The sequence below is a fragment of the Lonchura striata genome, chromosome 3 (genome assembly GCF_046129695.1).
Source record: "Lonchura striata isolate bLonStr1 chromosome 3, bLonStr1.mat, whole genome shotgun sequence".
NCBI classification, from domain to species: Eukaryota; Metazoa; Chordata; class Aves; order Passeriformes; family Estrildidae; genus Lonchura; species Lonchura striata.
The window spans coordinates 78,580,127-78,606,027 of record NC_134605.1 but is presented as its reverse complement, the minus strand read 5'-3'; the positions used below and the strand labels follow the sequence as shown (position 1 = coordinate 78,606,027).

Genomic DNA, 25,901 nt, shown 5'->3' with positions numbered 1-25,901 from the left:
GAAGTCCCCAGAGACCCTCACAGCATTATGCACACAGCAGCTCCAGGAACAGCCTGGCACAAACAAGGACCAAGGAGTTTCCAGCTCCCTTTCCTTATCCCTCTCTTCAGTTAGATGGAAAGAGGAGTATCCCTGTTGTGCTGAGCCCTGGAAGGATTTATGAGTTCCACATGGAAAAAGGAGAAATGGTTCATGTAACAATGTTAGGACTTGATCCATCTAGATACAGCTTCAAAGCTTCAAATGGCAGGAGAGGCTTCCTTTTCATGGAAACAGTAGTTGTGACATTGCTTCCCATAATAATGAATAAATATTATTAATATAATTAAAATAAAACAAAAAAAAATGTAGAGATGCTCTTTATTTTGGGGAAAGATTTTGAACGTGTGTGGCCTTTTTCACGATGCATACACAAATGTGAGAAGGAAAGAAAGCAGCATCAAAACAGCACCAGTGAAAGCAGCCAGGAAGCAACTCTGTCAGCATTACTGAGAGCAGATTCGTTCATGATGTTCTGCACCTCATCTGCACACATATGGATAAATACATTTTTTCACTCACATGACAAGTCCATTGAACTCCTGCCAGACTTTATGATTCTGCATTGACCCACCAAAACTCAAAATAGATTTTCTTGGTGGTAAAAATCCCCAATGAATATAGAGGCTGTTATTTATTCTGTTCCATCTTTGTTTTAATGTCAGTGAAAATGCAAATACACTGGAGTATAAAATTGCACTTTCCAAATGCACACTGATAGTTCAAAAACCTGGAGTAAAATATAATTTCTGCTGAAGTCAATAAAAATTCTGAGGGACTTTATTGAGACAGGATTCAATACCTTAAAATGCTTTAGCATTAAAGTGAGTGCTGCTCTAAATATGAAAGATGATTTATTGGAAAGCAATACTAGGACATGTCATACCTCATCATGAAGATTACCTTGGGCTCATTATCACTTTTTCTCCTAACTGAACTTCAAAGATCAGTATTAGATGGCTGCTCATATTAAAGGAGTTCTGTTAAAGGCAATTGTGCTTCATATTTTGTACTGCTATTTAAAGAAAATTCTTTAAATCAATTACCTAAAAAGACCAAGGGACAAAAACAGAACGGAGGAAGACACATATTCTAAACTGTCAGATACCCTCCCCATCCCATGCTTTCTTAAACACAGGAAAATTTTTTTCTCTTCTATTATAAACTGTTCCCTCATATGATGATTTAATTTTACAACAAGCTGAAGCTGGATTTCATTGAAGACAAAACATTTAAAAAACCCAACCCAATAAGAAACCCAAGAAACTGAAGATGTTTTCTTGATGTGTGTGCATGATGATATTGTGACTTAAAACAGCTGTCAGAAACGCAGAAACAATAAGAGATGCTAATGTGAAGGGCTCAAACAATGACAGCACGTTTGCCCGCATGCTTCCTGAGCTGGTATAGTGCAGGAAAACAGTTGCTTGGAAAGTTGTCATTATTTCCTCTTGTGTTGATCAGAACAGACTTATAAATACAGCCGGATGTTTCTGTCAAGAGGAGCTGTTGGTTTGTGGCAGCATAACCCTTGTTTTCCAATGACCATGGAAATACAGAGGAAATTTTCTCCTGGCTGCTTTAAAGTGACAGCTTTTAGCAAAAATATTCAGATTTAATTTAAATGTACTATACAGTTAAATATTAGATTAAGAGCTAATCTTTTATTTCTAGTTGCTTCTGCTTTGCCAAGACTTTCTCAATTCACCACTGACCCAATTTTTAAAAGTAAAAATATTGTGACACAACCATGATCCCAAGCCTTGGCAGAGTGAGGTTCATGTTTGGACTTGATGATCCCTAGAGGTCTTTTCCAACCTAAACGATTCCACGATTCTGTGACGTGCTCACTTTATCCCCTAAGGATGTTTTCAAACCACAGATGTGAAGAAGGAAAATTGCCCAAGTAACGTGAATCTGAGATTAAGTCACATGGAAAACTGATCCTCTGAAATAGGCAGGGACCTTTCTACAGCATTTAGTGGGCTTTTTCAACCCTTCCTTTCATATGTGGATGAGCAGCAGTGGGAGCACTTTAATGTGATTCATAGGCAGTGGCACGGCTGAGCCTGCTCTCTCTGCACAGCTTCACTGAATCCCTCCTGGGCCATTTCATCATCCACTCCCTACACCCATCAACTCTGTCCCCACTGGCACAGGCCAAAACTAGACTAACTCTTTGTCTCAAATCTTTGATTACATTTACAACCCCCAATAACTAATTTAGGTCAGCACTGCTGCTGGCAGCACTATTTTAATTTGTATTCCTTTCTTCTGTTCTTTTGTGTTTTGTTTTTCTGAAGTATATGGGTTTGTCTTCATGTGATATCTTTGAGCTAACATGCATCTGAGGAAGGCAAAAGGAATTTATTGCATTTTGGCTAATACTGAGGAAAGGGGAAATTGCCTACATAATGAAACAGGAGATGCAGTTTGAACTGTCATTTCTCTCGTCTCCATAGTACTGGATACACAAATATAAAATATATGATCTACCTCCTCCTTCAAACATATCAACATACAATTAAAACCCACAAAGCTTGACAACCTGTTGTCAGGTTGTTTAAGCAGCTGTTTCAGAATCTGACAGACAAACTTATAAACAAAACGTAGAGTACCAGATCGTGGGATGAGGCAGCATCATCACGTGGCTTCCTCAGTTATCTCAAAATTTGGAAAACAAAAAAACAGAGGAATACTTTTTCTCCTTGAATAAATAACAGTTTAATTACATTATAGAAATAAAATATGATATGGTAGGAATACACTGGAAATCTTACAGAAATACTATTCTGCTACTGGTAAGTAAATGATCAAAGCTACTTTTCATGACAATCTGAACAGTACTTGTGTACAAACTATTATACAGGTCGCTAATGAAAAATATTGCAACATTTGCAAGAATGTTACCAGCTCAAACAAACATCTAATGATACAATATTCTTCTAGGAGGAAGTAATAATGTTAGATTTACAGACAATAAAGAGTTATGTTCTCCACTTTGAAACACTGGAAATAAAAATCTCAGGTAATCTGATTTCTTTACCTAATATAATCACAAGGAAAAATTTTCCTTTCACTGTGAAACAGCATCCCAAGAGACCCTGTCAACAGTTTATTCAAAGGTAGTAGTTGAGATGTCACAGCAACTTCAACAATGTTCCTAGCCTACAATTACAGACTTTTTAGGCCACTGCTTGTACAGATGACTTTTTTTTTAATCACTTATTTACATACATTCAGCCCAATAACAGCAGGTAGAATGTGCTGTCTATCTCACAACAGACACACTAAAATTTTCATCAAAAGGCCAGTGCAAGATGTGGATAGTGATTGCACAGCACTGAGGAGATTGTATCATACAAATATACAATTAGACTGTCGAGAATCTAACTCTGCACACGTATGACATAGATGGTCTTCTCAGTACATACGTGACACTTGGAGTTGGTAAATACACATGTAACTGCAGCTAGAGGTGGTGGGTGGATGATGATGATGATGATGATGATGATGATTGTGTGGGTGGCTGTGGAACAGTGTCATTTGGCTGTGCTATCACTAAGTGAAGGTAGCCAACTGCAAATTAGGAATACCTAAAGCTGAAGTGTAAGTACAGATTACCTTGGAACGGCAACAGATTTTTGTAATGAAAGAACAGTTCTACTTAGTGTGCAACATGTAAGGAAATTGTTGCCAACTCTTTAATAAATGGTTCTAAGTGAACCAATGCAGTTCCCAGAGCTTTAGAAAAACTTATTATGCAAATGAAGATACTGATGATAGACAATAACATTTCACAGAATGCTATTTCTTATTATATCAGTAAGCACCAAGTGAAGTGCCAAGACAGCCCCATTGTCCCATGATTTATCATAAAATTTAGAACTTGAATGCACAACAAAACTCCACAAAGTTTGCATTTAATTCACAAGAAGACAGTTTCAAAAATGGCTCTTAAAATACCCTTAACATTTCAAATGGGCTTTCCCCCACTCCTCTAAGAGGACTGCTTTAGGACGGACTAGACCTAGACGTAAGAAAGAATCTTTCAGGAGGACTTTACATCCTCCAGGAATCCTCTGCAATCCACTGGTTTTGGCTGACTGCAGTGGGCCCCCTGAGAGCGTGGTGCCCTGTCCCATTACACAGATAAGCTGTAGGGGAGGTGGATGGACAAGGAAAGTACCCCTGACTCTTCCAGCTGTTGCTCAGCATCTCACCTGGTCCAATCTTATCTTTAAAACATGCCATCCCTCACCAAGCCTAAACTTGGAGCCATGTGCAGCCCCACAGAGCCACTGGCTGGAAGGAGCTGGGTGTTTGTTCAGCCAGCTGCTCTGGCCTGCACTAAGGGAGCCAGAGACCTGGAGCTATCACCCCCTTCTCTCCCTACTGAAGCACAAGGATGGGCGGCAGGGCAGTCTGGATTTGGCTCCACTTGCCCTGTGTCACAGAGAAAGTCACCCCTGCTTCATTAAGTGCCAGGCAGCTAAAGGACCAAGCTGTGTTTTCAACTATTTTGGTAGAAATCTGACAGCAGGGTGAGGAAACAGTCTGAAAAACCATGGCAGCAGTGTAGAGGATCCCAGACCTTATGACTCAGAAGAGAATCACAGAATATCCATGCTGCAAAGACTATCTGGTAGCATGTTCCTTGTGACAGTCACAGGCTGCAGAAACTGTCCCACCATGGAACAGAGTCACTATTTTCCTTCAGTAACTTCTTCCTGGTAGTGTCAAACCTTGTCAGTGGTTTCAGAGAGATGCACCTCAATGCAAGCGATCAGATTTGAATACTCACAACATTAAAACAAACTACAATTTACTCCTGGCTTCCTCAATCTTCAGGCCCACCATCAACACCTGCAGCATTTGTCAATGCAGGCTCATTCCATGCTCGCTATCTCTCCCTTTATTCTCAAGTGCAACTGAATGGTTGCTTCCTCTAGCACATGGATACACACTTCAGCGTGGATCAAGATGTTCTTAATATGGTACTTTCACCAGTAATCCAATTGGAAGAACTCAATTTTAGAAACAGGATTTGTGTGCAAAGCGTGCAACAAGAAATACAGTTACATTTGGTCGTAGTGTCCTATCTTAGCTATGCTACCATGACTCACACTGGTTAGAATACTTACACACACACACACACACACACACACACACACACATATGTACACACACAGAGATATTTATTTATATACACGCTCACACAATAAGAAAATGTCTAAGTCTGACAATATTTCCTCCTCTATTAGTGAAGACGAGAGTTTGGCATCTCAGACTCTGAATCTGTTTAGACCTGGGATACAGGAATGTGACACGCTTCAAGTATACATTGACTGCACAGTGGTAACATCGTACATTGAGTCTGACACAGGCTGTCTTCAGTGGTCCAACACCAGCACATGGCTTAAAACAGATGCCTGTTAAAGGAGCCAAATATCCAGAACCTTTGCTTTTCAGTACTCATATTCAGGCAACGCCCAAGAGCAGGGCAGTAGTCTGTGCAACCAAAAATAATCCTTCTGTATAAACGCAGTGGTATTTAAAAGTCTGAACCAGTGCATTCCTTTCCCACATTCCTCCTCTATTCCTCTGTTGCTGTTAAGTCTCATATGCATATGAAAGTAAAAGGTAGTGGGGAAATAATTTTAGTAGAACACAAAGCCTCTCCTCTAAGTCCACAGAAGACCACTAAAAGTGTAAAACTTCCAAAATGTCTCATAGGAATTCTTGAAATACAGTAAGTGTTTTCAATGGGGTTTACATATCACGTTTCACGTTATTTCCACGGAATTCTACCTTATCACTTTGTTTAATCAGACAAATATCAATAACACATAATAAAACAGCACACAATTCACGGGACACAACACGTTTTACAAAACCTCTAAACTCAGCACTGCTGCTTTTGGAAAAATTCAAAAACTCCTATTACTTACAGACATGAAATACATTTCACATTGAAATGAACAGCGTGATTACAAGGCTTTTTTTCTTATTTGATGGTATTGGTTTAGGACGCATTATTTTTCAATTAGATTTCACAATTCTTCACACCCCCAAAGGAACGATTGCTAATCTGGTATTTTGTCTGTCCTCTTTCAGGAAACAGTATTATTCAGTAAACAGCTTTTGAGAAAAACTTGTGAAAATTTAGCTAGAATCCCTAATTGTAAAACCTGAAGAACCGGCTGATGGTAATGCTCTTAACACAATCATTGCTCAGTTTACAATGACAAACCAAAAAATATTACAGGAAGGTACAAACACGTTAAGCCATGGGTTTGGTTTTCTTTTTGATTTTTAAATTTTGTTTTTAAACTTAAACTCCTTTTTCCAAACACTGAGAAGTCTCTGACTTACAACGCTTCAGCAGTTGTGTCTGTGGAGACAGACATGGTAACTTTGGCAATCTTAACTGTGCTCTTAATGCAGCTCTCGGCAGCCCTGTGCACGTTCCCCGCGTTGTTGGCGTGTTTGTGCTGGCAGTCAGACTCCATGCTGTTATCCAGGGGCTGCGCGGTCCCTTCGCAGGTGGGGAACATGCTGCGGAAGGCGTGTCGCAAGTCCTTGCTCCTCAGAGCGTAGATGATGGGATTCACTGTTGAATTCAGCAAACAGAGCATGCTACAGAAGGCAAAGATAGTCTTGATGAGCTTGTTCATTTTCCCAAAGACATCGTACACCATGATGGCAAGGAGAGGGCCCCAGCATATGATTAGAACAACTAGGATAAGGACCAAGGTTTTGGCTAACCTGATGTCCATACGAGTTTGATCGGGTCTAGTGATCTGTACCTTACCATCCTCCGTCGACTGAATGATTATGCTTTTCTGCGTGCCTCGCTGCAACATGCGAACAGCGTGGCTGTGAGCCTTCCACAGAATGTACATGTAGGCATAGACAATGAACAACAAGAGGATGCTGGTGACCCCGATCCAGAACATCAGGTACGTCTCATCGATGAGAGGGAATATGTCCGAACAAACAGAGTTGAGCTTTTTGCAGTTCCAGCCGAGCAGAGGAAGAACGGCTATTACGATAGCGATGGTCCACATCACACAAAATGCTACGACAGCCTTTGGTCGGGTAACAATCCTTTTATAAGCTAGCGGCCTGTGTATAGAGATGTACCGGTCTATTGCCGTGAGGAAAAGGCTACCTACAGAGGCGGTGAAAGAGGCTGTAACTCCACCCAGTTTGAACAAGAAGACGTTGGGGCTATCCTTCCGGTGGAAAACATGGAAATCCACAAAACTGTAGACAAAAATCACACTGCCCAGGAGATCGGCCACAGCTAGGCTGCCGATGAAGTGGTAGGAGGGTCTACACCGGAGGCTTCGGGAGTGGAGGATAACGCACAGGACGAGGAGGTTCTCTAGGACTGTGAAGGTGCCCAGGGTGAGCGACAGCACAGCGATGGCCAGCTGCTGGCTGGGGTTCAGTATCATAAAACACTCCATATCCATAAAGTTCTCCCCGCACTGTATATTCTCCTCATTTTCCTTAAAAGTGGACAGGGACTTGTTGTAAAACTCTGTGATGTTGACCTGCTCTGAGGGAATAATGCTCAACAGGGAATCATCTCCTCCAGTCATTTTTTCTTGGAAAGGATCACCCCTGAAGGAAGAAAGAGGGAACTTCTGGGGGTAATACCCCAGCTTGGATGCCATGTCGCCTTTCATGTCTTCGTACTGGATATCGTTGGAGCCCACGTAAAGGAGATCTGTCGTGATTGTTCGGAAAGTTGTATCTGCGAGGCCATCTAGAATTGACTTCATAACCCCAGTCTTGTTGGTTTCAGAGATACTCGGAGGATGGAAAAATGCATCAGAGGAAGCCCTGTACGGGGAAAAGATCAGACTTCATTAACATAAACAGGGAGTCAAACTCCTCAGACAACTTAGCTGAACTGTGTCAAACAAAATCAACCCTTCTCTGGTATTCAGTACAGTTCTAACTTTGCCACTGTGGGAAATCAGGGTGGGTTGAGCACTTAAGAGAGAAATCACCTGGATTTCATTAAAACTGAATTACACTAAGAAGCAACGTGAAAAACAGAGACACAGGGAATTGTTTCACAGGAAAGAAATTTTCATTTCTTATCAAAACTTTATGAGCTGCTCTACCAGAAAGATATTTTTCTCAGCTTCTGATTGCAAAGCACCTTTCAGACCAATATTCCTTGGGCTTGCTTCATTTAGATAATACCAAGTGCCACTGTGGGAGCAGCACTAAACTGAGTCACCACCTTGAGGGTTTTGAAAAATTAACAGAAAGGCAAGAGGGACAGAGCCATGCACTCACAGTTCACCCAGTATGCCTCTAGATTCTTACCTTTCCTGCTATGGCAATCCGAGGTCTATTAACATACTGAATTTGCTACTGTAAATTTATTAGCAAGGTATTTGATCAATAAATATATAGATTCATTACACTCATAGACAAAGATTATTCCTTCCTTCTCCTAAGCAAACTAAGGTACTGGGATGTTTGAGCAATATAAGTGAGGTGGGTTACCCAGCTGTTACCCAGCTCTCAGTTTTAGGCAAGGTGACCAGCTGCACTATGTCAGTGAGAGAATCAGTGCCTCAGTCAGGGCAGTTCAAGTTTGCCTAGATAAACACGGCACCAAATTTAAGCAGTGGCCAAAATTCCAGGCAAAACAAACCAGGAGCTACTGCTTCTGCAAGAAGCATTGCAATGTAACTTGTACCCCCTCAAAAACATTGTCCCCTCCAACACTGGGGGGACCCAGCAGAAGGTCCCCAAGTAGCCAGCAGTCTCTGAGATCTGTCAAGTACAGCCTTTGCTCACGGATGTTCACTAGTTGTGGAGAACAACTAGTCAGGATTCCCTTGGGAGAGGACCCCATCAGCCCATGAGCATGCATCAACCTATAAGACAAGTCTTACAGATCTTGGTATGCTGTACTCCTTTATATTACTTTGCCAAAAGAAAATGCTTTGAATATGGATTGAACATCTGCTTTAGGGCCCCCTTCCACCACCTCAATGGATAAGAGTGATCTGAATACAAATAAGAGCCAGAATCACATTTTGTGGGCTACAAATATTCCACATCTGCTATGAGACATCCCGATGATTAATCAGCAACAGGAGCAAACCAAGCTTCTTCTTGTTTTTAGTATGGAGGAAATCGTTGCACTCAAGAAATCATAGATGCCAATACATAGGCTTGTACTGACTTAAACTGTTCAATTTACACAACTGACAATAAATGGTCAGAAAGGCTAGAAGAGTTCATCTGACAAAACCAGAGTACTGATTACCCCAACTCCTAAAGAGAAGTCATGCACAGTAGGTACCACTGTTCTCTTTTCCCATGAAAACTATAGGAAAGAAGAAAAGAATGCCTCTCTGCAACAACAGCAGTACTCAAAAATACATGAAATCATGAGCATTTACAAAGAAGCAGAGATCACTTGGCTGATGATATATTTATACTGTCCTTATAGCATGTGAACGCTCAAGACTTTTTCCATAGCTCTTTAAAGTCCTACCTTTTATTAAGCAGGTCTGGACATTGAGTATTAAAGGGAATATATGAACTTAGACCTTCAGAAGACACTGCAACTCCAATTCTGCAAAAAAGTATGAGTGCAAACAAGCCTTACCGGGATAGTTGCAACACACAAAATATACTGGCTGAGTCAGCTTTTGCAGACACAGTTTGCTAAGCAAATAATTATTAGACAGACAGACAGTATTAAGGAATTTAATTTTAAGGGCGTGAGCAGTGAGGGAGGGACATGTTACTGAGTGACATTAAAAATGAACAGCAATCATCTAATATGGAAGGTACTTTTCTGTTTTATAGCTGTTCCTAGAGAATATGCAGATGTTACATGCTACAAAGATGACTCTGCTGATAAATCTGCTTTGGGTGAAGTTTGGCAACTTTAAGCTTGGCTTGTAACACCATTTTACAACCGGAAGTGAAAAATGTCTTATTAATTTGAAAACTACCGGAAAATATTAAATAAAAAAGTAGTTCTATACATATGTCAAGATTGCTGTGGCATCCTCTGCTATTCAAGCTTATTTTTGACAGAAAAGAACCACTTTAATGAGTAAAGCCACAGCTCCATGTCGAGAAGATTACATCTGAGGAAAGCTTCATAAATTGTATTCAACTGAGCACTTGTGCTAGAAAGACAAACAAATTGTTATGAGGTAGCTGATCCCTGCTGGAGTCATGTCAGGTACAGACTTTCTCCGAATTAGGTGCTATGCAACCCCTACCTTTATTTGAAATACAAATGAAAGAACACGAATTCTTGTGTGCTCTTTTGAAGGTGGCAGTGAGTTATGTGACAATATCACTATGCATGCATATGCTATGCTAACATTGTTAATGGGATCGAGAGAGGCAAGTCTTACTTCGAATGCCAATGATTTTTTTTCCTCTGTATTTTAACATTGAGATTATTACAGTAATTTTCACCTTATTGTCTCTGCAAAGAGAGTTTTCTTTTAGAGTACTTGAGAGTTCATTAGTAGTGTAGTTTAGGCTTTGGGGGATGCTGCTAACATTAATTTTGGTTTTGTTTGCTGCTGGGAATATCCTAATTGGAAATTTCTAGCAGTATGTGTGCATGCACCTATTCAAGCTGCAGCTGATTTTTATTAAAGTTGCAGTAAAACAACCATTTGCCTGATCTGGAATTACACTTTACAGGAAATTCATTTATTTTAATTTAGATACTAGCTTATCCCGGTACAAGCTCGCTACTAAAATGCACTGAAGAGATCAGTGAGGTTTTCCATAGCTGTCTGGTGAAAAGAAGACTGGATCTTTGGCACTGCAGATATCAGGTCACAGGTGTTGCACAATTTATCATAAAAAGAAAAGATAGTGAAAGAAGCAGTGCCAGTGCCGCACACATTTTGGCTTTGGGCATTTCTGTACAAATCTGGAGTGGCGAGCAGGCAGCACACCATGCAGCCACACTGCTCTTTGCAGCTGGCCTCAACACAATCCAAACCTAACCTGCCCAAGAGCCATGACCATCTCCACATGAAATACTCCAGGAGCCACTCTGGCTTCTCAGAGCTTCCACAGGGAAGAATTGTCCTCCACACAGGTTCATCCTCTCTCCCTGGGGCTGGAGTGACAGCTGTATGCTGCAGAAAGCTCCCCTCATAGGCAGAGTGGCAGTAAGGGAGAGCATTCCTGCTCTGCCAAGAACTCTCCTGCCCTGCCAGGATACACTCTTCCAGCTTCTTTGAGTTTTTAAAGCTCTCAGCTCAACTGCCTCATTCATTTTTAAAACAGCTTTTAAAAGACTGAAACGGAGAGGCTGCACCGATACTGGCACTCAACATTTTTTGTGTATTTCCACAACTGCATGCAGCAATTCACAGTAAGTACTGAATTATGATTGCAGATGAGAATTAAACAACAGAGAAGAACTTCAAGGATCTTTTATCTGAAGACCAGACCAGAACAGTCATAGCTGAGCACCATTTTAGACCTTTCTCCCATCATCCAGCAGCTGTGGATGGGCACTGCCAGACCAGCTGTGCAAAGTGACTGCCACTAGATGGAGTGGCTTTGACAAACTCCCGGCTTAGTTGTCTGCAGCAACACGCGTTCAACTTCCTTCGGCCCTTCTCCCCTAACTACTTCACCAGGAATCAAACACATGAGCTGTTAAGCATCACTTGAAGGCTGCAGACACAACTTTGTATGGTTCTGCCTTCAAAGTGAAAGAATTAGTGAAGAGTTGAGGGGGCAAGCTTTACCAGTGCCCTCCACTGTGTGGTTACATTTAGCCTTAAAAGATGCTGGTAACTCATCATCAAGGACAACGGGAGAATTATACCTCCTCCAGACTTCTTGTTGGTCCACAATACCAGTTCACTTGGGGAACAAGTACATGACTTCATTAAAATCCCATTACCTATCTTCTCCTGCTGTTCTAAGGTAGAAGGAGAACTGGAAAAGAGCTGAATTTGTTACAATTTTCAAAACAGCATGATTGATAAAGCAACTTTAATAGCCTGAATAGAAGGAGTGAGTATTTATGCTCTTCCTCAGAAGTAATTACGAGCAATACAATGATGATACCGATAGCTGCAGAAATGTTGACATTGCAAGAAAAGGAATCAAAACAAGAAAGGGAAATCCACAATCAAACATTTCTGGATTACACTTTAGAAAATATTTTGATCTGTGTGTCTATACATTTCTTCTATGATAATCCTAGTTAATTAAGAACAGGCTAAAGGACAAGTAGGAAGAATTCAAACAATTCTGAATGCATAAAAATATACAAATACACTCTCCTCCCTTGTAGCTTATAAGGTTCTAAGTCATTCAAAGAAGAGCATTATCTTCTGATAAGTTTGCATAGTGACCAGTAACTGGGACTACTCCCAAACTGGGTCCACAAAGTACTACCACAGAAGAAACAGCAGTAATTTACACTCATATGCAGTCAGCTGTAAAACTGTGAGAGAAATGAGATCTACCATGGTAACTGCTGGCCTCCAGAATTAGAACTGTCCTATAAAGTGAAAATTTATATAGCTAATAATTACCTTATCCCATATGGTGATGGACAATACAGCTTCGAGGACAGAACAAGGTTTCCAAGCCTTGGAGAAAAAAATGTGCAGACTGAGAAATGGCACTCTCAGACTCAGTAACACCAAGTAAGGAAAAACACAAGTTGAGAAGAATGCAAAGGCAATGTTACCACTATCCTATTTACTGGTTTACTACTCCATCTCCAAAACTGTGCTACTCCTAGGCTAAAAATGGCAAATATGCTGTCACTCCTAATTCAGGAAAACTAGCATTCATTTCAGTCAGAATTCTCTCTGTGTGAGGGGTCAGGAAAGAGCACAGACGCTAGGAGAGGAGCAAATTAGGGATGTTATCTTCTAGATACAGCAAGGCACTATCAGCTATGGGGTAAACTAGGGCAGGCAAGTAATGAACCCAATTTTGTTCTTATGTAACATGATCTTATCTTTGGCAAGTTGAACCTTAATTAGCAAGAAGGCACAGCTACATGGTTATTTGTGTTAATTAACATACCGTTTGCACACTAGCAGGATAAGGGCTGGGCTGTTCCAATTTGTGGGCAAATAGCTCCTATGTGACACCCCCCAGCATCCAGCAGCTGACAACCTGAACAAAAACAAAACAAGGGGGAAAACAGGGTGTTAATTAGTGATGGACAATATTTCTAAAGGAAATAGTATTATTTCCTCCACTCAAAGTTGGTGGGATGTGTGTATCAGTTTGAGCACAGGTGATTTGCAGGTACAGAGAAAAGGAGGCTGCACCTTACATCCCAAAGAGCCAGAGCATATACATGTGTCTAACATCATTGAGGTTTGAAAGCAAGGCTGAAGTCCTGTTCCTTCAGGTGCAGGGGAAGGACCAAAACCTTGCACTCTGTGAGCCAGGTGAACGTGCTGGCAAACTCTACATCCTGCTGCCCAGCTCTGAACTGTTCGAGTTGGATTGAGAGCTAAACATCCAGAAATAAAGACACCAACTGATATCCAAGATGCAGGGTACATGCCTGATGAGAGGCGTAGCTTGAAGCCTTTCCTCTGAATTAAGCAAACCAAGAATGCACCTCCTGCATCCCACAGAGATGCAGAGGAGGAAGAGTGAGGGCAGCTGCCCCGTCTGCCTGTGAAAAATCTCTAGAACTCCTGAGGTCACCCAAAACTCCTCAGCTTGTAAAATACAATCCTTTATACAATACATTTCCTACCAAGTTGTAGACAAGATGAAGTACTGAAGTCACAAACCAGCCAAGGGGACCACCAGGATCACATTTACAGGAAACTAGAGCTACCTGCTTTGCCCAGCTTTTGGGAGAAGGGATGGAAGGCAGATGGTTATTTTAAAACTGTAAAGATCTTTCCCAGTTTACTTCATATTGTCTTAATTTCATCTAAAGATATAATTTTGAAAGAGGATGAGGGGTTTTGCTGAGTATGAAAGACTCAGATGAAAGGAAACAGTGAAGCAATCGTGACCTGGTTACTTGCTTAAAATCAGCTCCAGTTTAGGGACTAGTTTCCAATAAAGGACATTCTATTCTTCTTTTCCAATAAAGCAGAATGAACAGATAATATGAAAAGTTAGATATAATGCCGTGGTACTTACATTTTAAAGAAAATTGAAGAAAAGTGAGTGGAAGCTGGTTAATTTTGAACTCTCAAAGTATTTCACAAAAGAGTTCATCTCAAATTTTAAAATTACAACAGAAATCTTGTCATTTCCAGCCTCTTCTCTAGCCATCTTTAATGCCAAAAGGTGCACGCACTTATTGCTGAGCAGAATTGACATAAATGTTAAATGGGGACAGGGAAGACCAGCCAGGTGCAAAAGAGATAAGGGCTGAACACTCAATCTCCTGGAAGTGCCTAGAAGAAATGGCAGCTTAGTACACAACGTGTAGTTCAAGGGAGAGAAGTAATTTGAAACAACAGAGCAGGACATAAAAGACCAGGATCCAATGGATGCTAAATGCTAAAGGTCTCCAGAAGAATGTAACATCTAGAGGATAAAACTGGAGAAAAGCCACATTTATTAGGAAGAAAGAGAGAGAGAGAGAGAGAGAGAGAGAGAACCACTTCCAGAAAAGAGAAAATAGCTTCCATGCAATGGCCAGAACAGAACACAGAAGGTCACAAAGTTGTTACAGGACAAAATATTAGTGAACTTTATTAAAAGAGTAAGGTTTAGAGAGAGAAAGATAGCAAAAACATCAGGCTCCAGGGAGAATTCTCATAAACTGCACAGAGTATACGTCTGCCTTCTCATACCCCCTCAACAAACCAGCTGTAACAAGTTTTAATTAAAGAAATCATGAGATAGCAAGGAGATGCCGAGAGCAATAGTAATGTGGGTTAAGTTATTGGTGTGGTAGGGATTGCTAAGAGAGAGGAAAGGTAACTACTGTCCTTATACTGGGAATAAGCCATCTCCAGGTGAGACAGGAACAAAGTGGAGAATGGAGAAAGGTAAGAACGGAAGACCCAAATTGAAGTTCCTCAGTGAGGCAGGGATACAGATTTTAGAGAAAGAGAATTGCCTTTGTGATAGGCTGGAGGAAAGCAGATCAGGTGGAGAAGAAAATTCACAAGAGAAAGCCTCCCTCCTCTTCTGAGCTGTGCGAACTTCAGCGACACCTCCATAAGCTTAAAGATAAAGCTAGTGGGATTTTTCAGATCTCACCATAAAGAAAGAACAGATCCACTGCTTGCTCTACAGGCAATGACTTGCTCTTTTGAAAGTCCATTTCTGATCTGTATTCAAATGACGAAGAAAGATGCAAAGGGCTCTGAGAAGCCATCCTTGGTAAGGTCAAAGAAAAAGAGAGCACTGTACACAATGAAAATTGCGACCAGGCTGGGGACGTTCAGATGTTAGCTGAGCAAATTTGGCCAGGGACATTAACAAAAATCAAACTACTTAAGGAAAATAACATTCAGGATACAGACTTCAAAGGTGGAAAGGAAGAGAGTGCTCAAATGGAGCCACTGAGTGACCCATATGGTGGACAAACACACCAGAAGTGAAAAAGAGGTTCACAGGCAATGGCAAAAAGTTAGTTCACAAAAGACCAGCAACACATTGCAAAGCAACATCCCTTCTACCTGAGTCTTCCAGAGTCTGCCTCTCCTGCAGACTTTCTTTAGGCCATCAGGTATTGACAATACTCAGAAGCTAGGACAAAAAGGCTTTTGGCAACCATGATGTCCCGTGCCACCAGCATTAACAACGGACAAAAATAACCACTCCCAATTAAAAAATGAAAACCATTTTTTCATTTCTGGAGCTGTCTGGCCTTTCCTAAGGTTTAAATAAGCTCAGATAACTGTTTGCATAGTTACATTCACAATATAATGATATTCAAATATACTGCCTTCACACACACAAATAACTTCTGAAATTATTTGCCAGCATATTAAGCCACTACACCAGATTGCTTGGCAATGGTGTATGTCTTTGAAATATGCAGATGCTTTTCTTTTTTTAAAAAAAGAAGAGAGGGAGGGAAGAGGAGAAGTGAAAAAGAATTACAGTATAATTTGATATCCAAGTAGCAGAACAACAAATTGTGGAGAGACTCCAACCAATATTATATCAGACTTGGAAAAATAGCTAAAATATACTAAGGGATGAGTTATGACTTTATATATATAGGTATACCTCTATGCATAAACTTACAAATAGACATAAACAAAAAAAACCACATGCCTAGAGGAATAACTGAAGTCTCACAAACCCTACAGTATGTCATGCATAAACCCAAATTTCAAGTGCTAGAGTACACGCAGACAAGTGTAGGTACAAAAAATATAAGCAAGATGATTGCTGAACATCCTTCTGAATCCCCTTATATACACAGCTTTTTCTGGCTAAAACCAAGAATCTAAAAATAATATATTTGTCACTGAGATCCTGCAAAAGTTATTTTGCATGTATATATACATATGTCACCTAATATTCCAGGCATGTGTGGACTTCAGTGCTGCACTCCTTAGAACAAAGGTACAACTAACTAAGAACAGTGATTTCTGAGAGCATGTTTCACATACTCAGGAGAACAGGAAGGTGGTAGCCCCTCAAGATCCTAAACATGAACTTTGAAATATTTCCTACAATGCAGAAAGATGGAAACTACTCCAGTGAGGGCTGAAAGAGAATTGACAGTACAGACCTGCTCCTGCTCAGTACTTTGTAGTAAGTAAACACATCTTTCTTAAGAATACATAATTGCCATAAAAGAGGTTAACGCAGGACGAGGCACTATTTGATGCCATCTAGCCTCAATCTACACAAACAATACATCTGAATTGCATAAAACATCCACTTTCACCAACAGTCCAGCCAAGGTATAAGAAGCGAACACCATACTAACATTCACTGTAACGAAATACCTATTTTGCCTATAATTTGGATGTGGCCCGTTTCACCAAGAAAGGATGTTCCTACTGAAGAGAGGCAGAACCAAGCTTGGGGTGTACATCACCATAATGCCCCTGCATGAGGCACAAATGGCAGAATAAAATGTGCTCCGACCTTATGTTGCAAACCCAATCATTTTTCACGGGCAACAATGGCACCTTCGGGAAAAAGGGAAAAAAAAAAAAGTTCTTTCTAACAAGAAATTGATTTATAAGTCTTTATAGCCATTTCAAAAGGACAGGTCATAGCTGGTTTCAGCAGTCATTAACAAAGCCACACACTTTCAAAGGGTGTGAGTTTTGTGGGGGTATCCTTATCCCACCAGCAGTGATGGGATGTGCACTTTTGGCAGCAGTACAGTGCCAGTCTAGAAATGGAGACATACAGAGCAGTACTGAGAAGACAGGTTGTCACATTTTTAACTTTGCATTAATAACAAATGCTCTTGCTGCCTATTCTGGCACATTTGCAAGCTTGCATTTAGGTACAAGGGACTTGCATGCATTTCCACTGCAGATAAGAAAACAAGAGCAGCCTTGTTATGATTAAAAGGGTCTATTTCCCTCTGCCTTCTGTCTTGTGTGTCCATCTGCATAGCTGCTTTGAACTTGGCCAAATCCCAGTGTTAGGGTCGCCCACAGTATGAATTTTAAATCATCAGCAGACTGTGAATTTGCTGCTAAAAAAAAAAAAATCTCCAAATTCTCAACAAAACGGTCAATGAGTGGTTTTGTAGAACATTCATCATGTTACTTAGCCTAAACTATTTCAGAAATTGCAGCAAAAAAAAAAAAAATTACTTTTTCATGAGGACTGTCACATAAAGACAAAGTAGACATCTGGAAAGAAATTAAGAACAATCACCATTGAGAAAAATGAATTCTGCAGATGCCTAGGTAGGTGACTGTATGACTACAGAGGTCAGAAAGTTTGCATTTGAAAAGTAACAGTAATTTTCATTTAAACCATGCAGAATTAGAGAAACTAGGTGAGTGGAAGACAGTGCATGAGACCTGTAGAATTAAGAATGGCAATGCATTCATAAAAATCTTGGGCAATCCTAAACTAATATACGAGTTTGAATTCTTAGTCTCCTCACCTACCTCACCTCAACTCAAAAGAAAAGAAAACCATGACAGCTTCTCCCTCTCTTAGTGCGTAGCATTTTCAGCACCAAAATTCCCAGTGGGATGAAAGCATTTTGAGATGGCCACATTAAAGGCTGAAAGTCAAAAATGGCTTTAAAAAAAAAGAAAAAAATAAGTTATTTCTTTCTAAACTTCTGCTGCCCAATCAAAAACTTGTAATAGGGGAAGTTAAAGAAAGGTTTGCATTGGTTAAGACCTGTCAGTCCTTCAACAGTGCATGAAAGCCTTTAACGGGGTCCTTTATGCAACTGAGCTCACATCATTCATCAAAGAACAACAGCCAGGATCAAAGGCATCCACCGGCTCATCCTCGCAATCCTACAACCTGCTTCCACCTTCACCTTGAGTTTTATAGGTATTTTGATTCCTTCCCGTTGAGTTTAGGTGTCACAGAATGGTCAACGAGCTAAATTCTCATCAAATAAGTCAATTTCTTCACCTAGCCAACTTTTTTTTCCCCTTCTGGCAATAGGTGCCTGCTGGCTCACTAAAACAATTATTGTTTTTATGAATTCTGCTTTAAAATGGTTTTATTCAAATGGTTCTGCCTCTTACTCCAACGATCAACAGCTAATAAAGCAAAGCTGTTACTCGTTGCTACAAAGCTAATTTTAACCTCAAGCAAATCAGGAATTACACATTCATCTTCTGAACTGTTTAAAGGTGTTACGTTCATTTCTTTTATGACTGATTTAATAAACTCTGCCTGCATAATAAATATTCCTGCTATAGTCACAGGGCTTTTTTCTGTTCTTGAGAAGGAAAAACATGCTAGTGGTTGATATGAGGTATAATACAAAAATAATTAAGCACAGTCAAGTAATTTTTGCCATGCTGTACATTTTGTTATTAAATATCATATTCAGTATTGCTCTGATTCTTCGCCTTAACAGCAATGCCACCCCCAGCAGAGAATGCCATATTCCTTTAAGAAAGGGTGAACAATAACAATGAAAACAACACGATGCATCTAAGAAAAAAGGGAAAAAAATACTACACCTTTAGCAGGTTCAAAAAGCTACACTGGTTTTGGTTTTTTTTCTTTTTTAACCCTAGCAGATATTCAAGGAGAATTTTGCTATCTGACTCTACGTTATGTATGTCCCTTTATCTTCTGAAAAAAAACCCGAAAACATGTGCCAAAACTCTTCATATTTTAATTTGCTGTCATACATAAAATAACAGTGATGACAATTTTAGAGAAAGAAGGAAAACTATGGATTTCATCTTCTGACACCATTTTACTTAATCAAACTGCAATCACAGTAATGAGCTCTCTCCTGCCAAAGGCTTGGTACATACCTCATCCAGGGGTATTCTCAATGGAGATTTGCAGACGTCTTTGAGACAAAAAGATGCCCATTTGAAATAAGCCCTTCTGGTATACTCAAAATTATTTCTCAACAGATGAAGATTTCACATGACAAACGCTGCATGAAGTTTAAAAGGCTCACTCTTTTTCAGCTCTTTCCCCCCCAGACTTCCAAATTTCAGACAAAAACAAACCAACCAACAAACCCTACTGATATTCCGAGGATGCTGGACGACTAAGTGACATTTTTTTAACGGAACATCATTGCGCGCAAAATTGCGAACCGCCTTTTATTTCGGTTACAGCCTCAAAGACAGAGTTTTGAGAGGAAAAGTGCACAGGAAAGCCGGGCTGAATGCCACCCGCTGTATATCAGCAGCGGGTCAGGACGAGAGAAAAAACCTCCGATGTCAGATAAGGTCCTGTGGGAGCCCGGGAGGCTACCGGCTCCGCGCACAGAAGAACAGACGCGTGTTAACCATAAGGCCACCAGCCGCCCGCACCCCCGCCCGCAGCCGGCTCCCCTCGGCCGCCGGGTTCCCCCTCCTCCGGCCGGGCTTGCGGAGCCGAACCGCGCTCCCCGGACCACCGGCTTTTCCCGGATGGCCCCGGGCTCCCTCCCGCTGGCCCCAGCCGCCCAAGGCGGCGGCGCGGGGCCGTGCCCGGGGCAGAGGCGAGACCCGCGCGGTGCCCGGCGCCGCCGCCGCGATCGCCGCGGGACGCAGCGGCGGGTCACGGAGAGGGATGCTCCGCAGGCAGCCGCCTCCCCTCCGCCCGTTCCGCCGTCGGGGCAGGCGGTGTCATTCCCCGAAAACCCCCCCTCCCACCCACGCCGCCAACAAACTTTGAGGGGGACGACGGGTCCCTGGCCCCCGACCGGGGGGCACCCGCCGCCCTCCCCTGCCCCCTCCCCGCCCGCGCCGTCCTTACCCTCCACACGGCACCGGCCGCGCTCCCCGCCTGCTCCGGCCGCGCCGACCCCCGGCAGGGAGCGGGAGCGCCGCCCCACCCGGGCACCCCAGCACTGGGGAGCGCCGAGGAGGCGGTGCCGGTGAGGGGAAGGAGGAGGTGGGAGACTTCTCCCCCCGGCTGCCTCCCCTTCTTCGCTTCCCTCCCCTCGGCGCCTCCTCTCCGACCACCGCCGCCCTCGCTCGCCCTGCTCAGGCGGCACGCCGGGCTCCGCCGCCCTGCCGCCGCCGCCGCCGCTCCATGTGCCGCCCGCCCGCCCCCTCCTCCGCCGCCTCCGCCCGCCGCCGCCTCGGCGCGGGGAGGCAGCGCAGGAGCCGCCGGGCGCCCGGCGTGGCTCCGGCACACGCCGCCGCTGCGTCCCCCCCGCCTTCCGCCCCGCTCCGGTCCCATTTATGAAGCCCGGCGCCCATCACGTGTCAGTGTGTGCCTTTTGTCCCGGCCCTGGCAGCACCGGGGCGGACAGGCGGCGCTGGCCAAACTTCGCCCCGGGGGAGGGACACAGGAACATCGGGGAGCGCCGCAGGGGCGGGCGGCGGAGAGCGGGTCCGTGTCGGGCCGCGCCCCGCCGGCCGTGGGCGCCGCCCGGCCGTGAGCCCCGTCGTGCCGGCGCTCCGCCGCCGCGCCCCCCGGCCGGGCGCGGGGAGCGGGGCCGGGGGAGGCGGCGCGCCGGCCCCCGGCCAATGTGGAAGGCAGCGCCTCCTCCGGCCCGGGGGGGCGGACGGCGCATCCCCGCCGCGGGGACCCGGCACGGCCCCGCCGCCCGCCCGCACCGCGCGGGGACAGCGGGGACCCGCGCCGCTCTCGCTCCGGGACCGCGGGCTTGGCGCACCCAGGGGACTGCGGAAGTTGGCGGCTGTGGCTGCCCTCGTGGGGCGTCCTTTCCCCGTCCCAGTGTTTCCTGTGGAACACCAGCGTTTTGACATACTTTTATTTCCATTTTTCTCGCTACCCTAGTCCCGCCTTCGGTGTTTTCGGGCTTACACGACAGCCGTCATGGCAGCCCTCAGAAGTGATGGGGATTCCCTCATCTCTGGGGGGCGAAATGGCTCCAAAGGTGGGCAGGCAATGGGCATAACTGGAAAGCTGAGCTTTATTCAGCAGCCAGTTCTTAAACACTGTAATATCTAGCTGGCTTTGATCGCGTGGTTCTGCCTCTGCAGTGTCATACATATGTATTTGTCTTCACACGAATTAATACTGAAACATGATAAATATTTATAGTTTGACATAGTGTCTAAAGACATTAACTGGTCCATCTACCATTTACCTGAACTGGTTCAACCACACACAGAGGAGGAATATGTGATTCTCCTTGTTTATCAGGTTTGAAAAGCACTCAGCTCTTCACAAGTGATGATCAAAGGTTTCAGGTGGCTGTATTTTAGGGGTGTCCAATTCAATATATGCCTGCCATCTTGCAGAGACTCTTCCTCCTGAAGGCTTCTCAAGCTGGGCCCCCAAGATCTGAGGCAACCAAAACCTCCAGGTTCCATCCACCAAAGTGCATCTGCCGAGAAGCACAGCCTCATTCTCAGAATACAGTGTTTTCCCTGCATCGAGTCCCAGAGTGAGTCTGTGAGATCATAATTACTGACTATAATTTTTCAGCCACTGGCTCTTTCTGATGGTAATCGTTAAATTAACAAGAAAGGAGATAATTTCAAATGGCACTCCATGTGAGAAAAGTGGAAGGGGAAAAAAAGGCCAACTCATTTGTGCCCAGCTTGAGTTTCTGGTATTAGTTCGTCTGCCTGGTCATTTTGGAAGTGGTGGAAAGTAAAAAGAACTTTATTTAGGACTGTGTTAAATCAGATCAGATTTTTCTTTAGCTGTGCATTTCAGAAAGTACTGACTTCTCAGAGGACTAAGACTTTAATTTATTGAAAATATTGAGTACTTTTACTTTCAATGTGAACCTACCAAGATAACCTTTTCTTCCATGTTTGTGGAGGGACACATCCCCTTTGCAAGTCACATCAAGTGGACATTACCAGATCAAAATCAGCTTGCTGAGGGAATTTAAAGGAATGTTGTACTGTTTATCCTACCTCCACATTTTTGGCTTGCTAAAGATTCCCATCCTGAACTGAACATTACTCCAGTCTTGGGATAATCCTTCTTTCCATCACTTCTCAACTTGCATGGTAGAGAAGGACATTGCAGGGTTAAACATGTAGCCATGGCCACATATTGAGGGTTTTTCCCCCTTACAGTCCTGCACAGTTGCTACTGCTTGTTCGGCCTACAAGTTCAACAGGAGACAAGATATATGGGTAGCCAGAAGTTATTCAAGCAGCTAGTTCTCAACCTTCATAACCATGGGGCACCCTGGGATGCCTAAAGTCTTATACACCCCAGCCCCTCTTCCAGGATCCTGCTTTCAAATTTGCAATTTTGCAAAGGAAATGTTGCAATCCTGTGATGTCTGTTCCCAGTGGAGCTGGTTTGAAAACCTTTGAAAAAGTGGCTTTCCACTGGAAAATGCAACCTTGTCAAAGCTGAAATGCTTTGCAAACTTGTGTTGGTTGCACTGAAAATGTCATTTAAAAAAGAGTAAGTGGTAGAGGGATGTTCTGACAGTGTGGGAATGTCTCGTTGTGACATTTCCAAGCTAAATGTTTCAATTTCTTGCTTCAAAATGAGTTTTGGTTTCAAAATATTTCATTTTATATTATATATTGCAAAATAATACAAAAATTTGGAAAGCTTATTACCATCAACAAATCACTTATTACCGTCAACCTGAAATTAATGTTTTCCACAGCTTTCTCAAGGTAAGAATTCTGCTATTCTGGTTTGGAGCAAAATTTTAAACTGCAAACACCTAGTGAAACAAGAGTAACTGAATTTTGCTGGCCTCTCAACCACATGATGGAATTCCAGAACCCAGCTGCCTTTTAAAGTGCATGACTGACCACCCCAGGTACTATTTTCTCCTGATTTGGGCTGTCATAAAGTCAATTCTCTTCCTAGTAGCTGGTGCACTGCTGTGCTTTGGATTTAGTATGAGAATTGTGTTGATAACACACTGATGTTTTAATTGTTTCAATGGAGTGTTTACACTAAGTCAAGGAGCTCTTGGCTTCTCACCTGTGTGTAGACTGGGGGCAAAAGAAGCAGGGAGGACATGGAGCCAGGGCAGCTGACCTGAACTGGCCAAAGGGATATTCCACACTCTCTGATGTCATGCTCATTTTGTAAACTGGGGAGAAAGCTGCCTGGGGGTTACTGCTCAGAGATTGGCTGGGCATCAGTCAGCAGGTGGTCAGCAATTGCATTGTGTATCACTGGTTTTGTGTACTCCAGTTGCATTGTTATTTGTACTGCTGTTATTATTATGCATCACTTGTTTTGTAAATCCATTCCCCCCCCTTCATTTTCTGTCTTATTAAACTGTGTGTATTTCAACCCATGAATTTTGCTTTTTTTCCCCCCCAAACTCTCTTTCTCGTACCTCTGGGGGCAGGGAGTAAGTGAGCAGCTGTGTGGTGCTTAGTTGCTGGCTGGGGTTAAACCACGACATATTGCAACTGGGATTTCCTTCAGTTCTTATTTCAGGAAGAAGAGGCAAGAGGGTAACAGATGAGATAATCCAGCTGATCCTATGCTCTTTGTAAATTGCAAATTCTTGCCTTCTCAGTCAGATTTTTTTTTTTTTTCCCCAATACTTTTATTTTATATTTTTATGAAAAATTAACTTTGCCACTTCAGGAACGTTGTCATTCATCCATTAAGCTTTTTATTTATCTATTTAGGTTGATCAGAGATACATTATGAGACCTGGATGATTTACTTTGAAAAAATCTGTACAACAATCAGGTTAGATGTTTTGGTTATCTCAGAAAGATCACTTGCTTCCTTGTTTTGTACACCCTGCAGCACCATAACTACTTTCAGGATTTCTCCATCATTTCTTGTCAAGAGTGTTTCCTCCTGCTGCCTCATATAAACTCAGAGGCCTTGCTCACTTTTCTCTCCTCATCCATAGGTAGAGCCAACCATCAAACAAGACATAAATGATGCACTTGGAAGTATGCTCATGGAGGAAGCCAGTACACTGTTTTTATCTGGTGTCCTGCCCACAGGCAGATTGATTTTCACAAGGTTTATGTGGCAATTTCTTAAATCATTTGCAAACAAGAGAGAAGATTTGTTCTTATGTCCAGTTCTTAATTTAGAAGGCTGTCTGCTTCTCCTAAAGGTTTATCTTTATCTATCAATTTTAGGGAACTTTTCTGCTATGATAGCAATGAACGCTATGGGTGCACAACAACCTTTCCACCACTTCTCAGGCATACACTTCCCAGTCTTTGGAGAAGGTCAAGGAGGGTCTTCACCATAAGTACAATTCTGCCCCTGCACACCGTGAGGATCACAATAGAAATTATTTTGGACATGGAGAATGAAAGATTGAAAAACAAGACCTTAAACCTTGGCCATTTCCTGTGGTAGCCTTCTCCCCTCACAGAGGCTTAGGAACCAACAAGTTCAGGTGCTGCAGCACAAACAAGTACTCCTAAAGCAACATAATTTTTCAGCTTTTCTTCATTTTCTCTGCAAGCTGTCAAATGAGCAAGGTCAGTTTGGGACCCACCAAGTCCTGGTTGTCCTCCTTACTTTTTATGGGATGTTGGCCCCTTTTTTTCCATGCTGTTGAGCACCCGCAGTTTTTACTGAGTTCAGGAAGAGCAACATGAGCTCAGCCCCTCGGGACGTACTGCTGTTTGTCTTTCTGCACAGTTGCTGCCCCACTATGAAATGAAGATAATAATATCTTTTATCTTCCTTCACTCTCAGGCTTTTCTGTTTAAACTATAAGGTCATTGAAGTGAGAACTGTCTCTTACTAGTGGTTTGTGAACACCTATCACAACAAAGTCATAATCCTGTCTGTGACCCGCAGGCACTAACACATTGCAAATAATAACAATAAAAACCCAATCAGAAATTTCATTGTCCAGGAGCAGCTTTCCTGCCATCCAGCAAATAAAAAAAAATACAGTCCAGGAAATGACAGAACATGAAAGTGAGTGGCTTACCCGGGGCCTTTGTTAATTGTCTGGCTCCATATTTAGTCAAATATTGGTCTTTTTTGAAAGGGTTGAGCTGCTGGGGACAGTTGCTGTTTGCATCACTGATGAGGCATGGCAGTGTCCTTGTTTTGGGCTGTCCCCATAGCACACTTCAGCCTGTTGCTTGGGTAGTACCGTAGCCCTGCTCCTTCCCCAAGGCTGAACTTAGCTTTTTGACCTTGCCAGGTGCTGAGAGTGAGAGATATGCTGCTGGGTTTTGTAAGGCAGGTGTCCACCAGCTAGGAACAGACAGAGATCACCATCTCATCTCACACAAAGGACCCGTGAATAGCTCTCCTATAGTAATGACTTTGTGTCACTACTGCCCTGAACCAAATTAAAGCCAGTGATGCAGGCATTCAAGTCTCTCTATCCCATCGTT

The 25,901-nt window shown here is 42.8% G+C and overlaps 1 protein-coding gene across 8 annotated transcripts; it reads right to left on the bottom strand.

The window, feature by feature from the left end:
- Positions 1-346: 346 nt before the first annotated feature.
- CNR1 (cannabinoid receptor 1) lies at positions 347-21,294 on the bottom strand. 8 transcript variants are annotated; one of them, XM_021545717.3, is made up of 4 exons: positions 21,278-21,294; positions 13,120-13,212; positions 12,618-12,674; positions 347-7,893 (listed from the first exon to the last, which is right to left on the bottom strand). In XM_021545717.3, the coding sequence occupies exon 4, from the start codon at positions 7,830-7,832 to the stop codon at positions 6,411-6,413; it is 1,422 nt and encodes a 473-aa protein (XP_021401392.1). In that variant the 5' UTR covers positions 7,833-7,893; positions 12,618-12,674; positions 13,120-13,212; positions 21,278-21,294; the 3' UTR covers positions 347-6,410. The 8 variants fall into 8 exon arrangements, with proteins under 8 accessions (XP_021401392.1, XP_021401377.1, XP_021401384.1 ...); XM_021545702.3 differs by lacking the exon at positions 21,278-21,294 and adding an exon at positions 20,876-20,893; XM_021545709.3 differs by lacking the exon at positions 21,278-21,294 and adding an exon at positions 20,410-20,616.
- Positions 21,295-25,901: the final 4,607 nt, after the last annotated feature.

Bases quoted from the DNA above. Each gene is read 5' to 3' on its own strand.
- CNR1 (XM_021545670.3), bottom strand. The intron at 12,675-13,119 runs GTATGTTAATTA...TTTTTCTCCAAG, and splicing joins ATCCTGCTAGTGTGCAAACG to GCTTGGAAACCTTGTTCTGT. The intron at 7,894-12,617 runs GTAATTATTAGC...TTCCCCGTACAG, and splicing joins CCATCACCATATGGGATAAG to GGCTTCCTCTGATGCATTTT.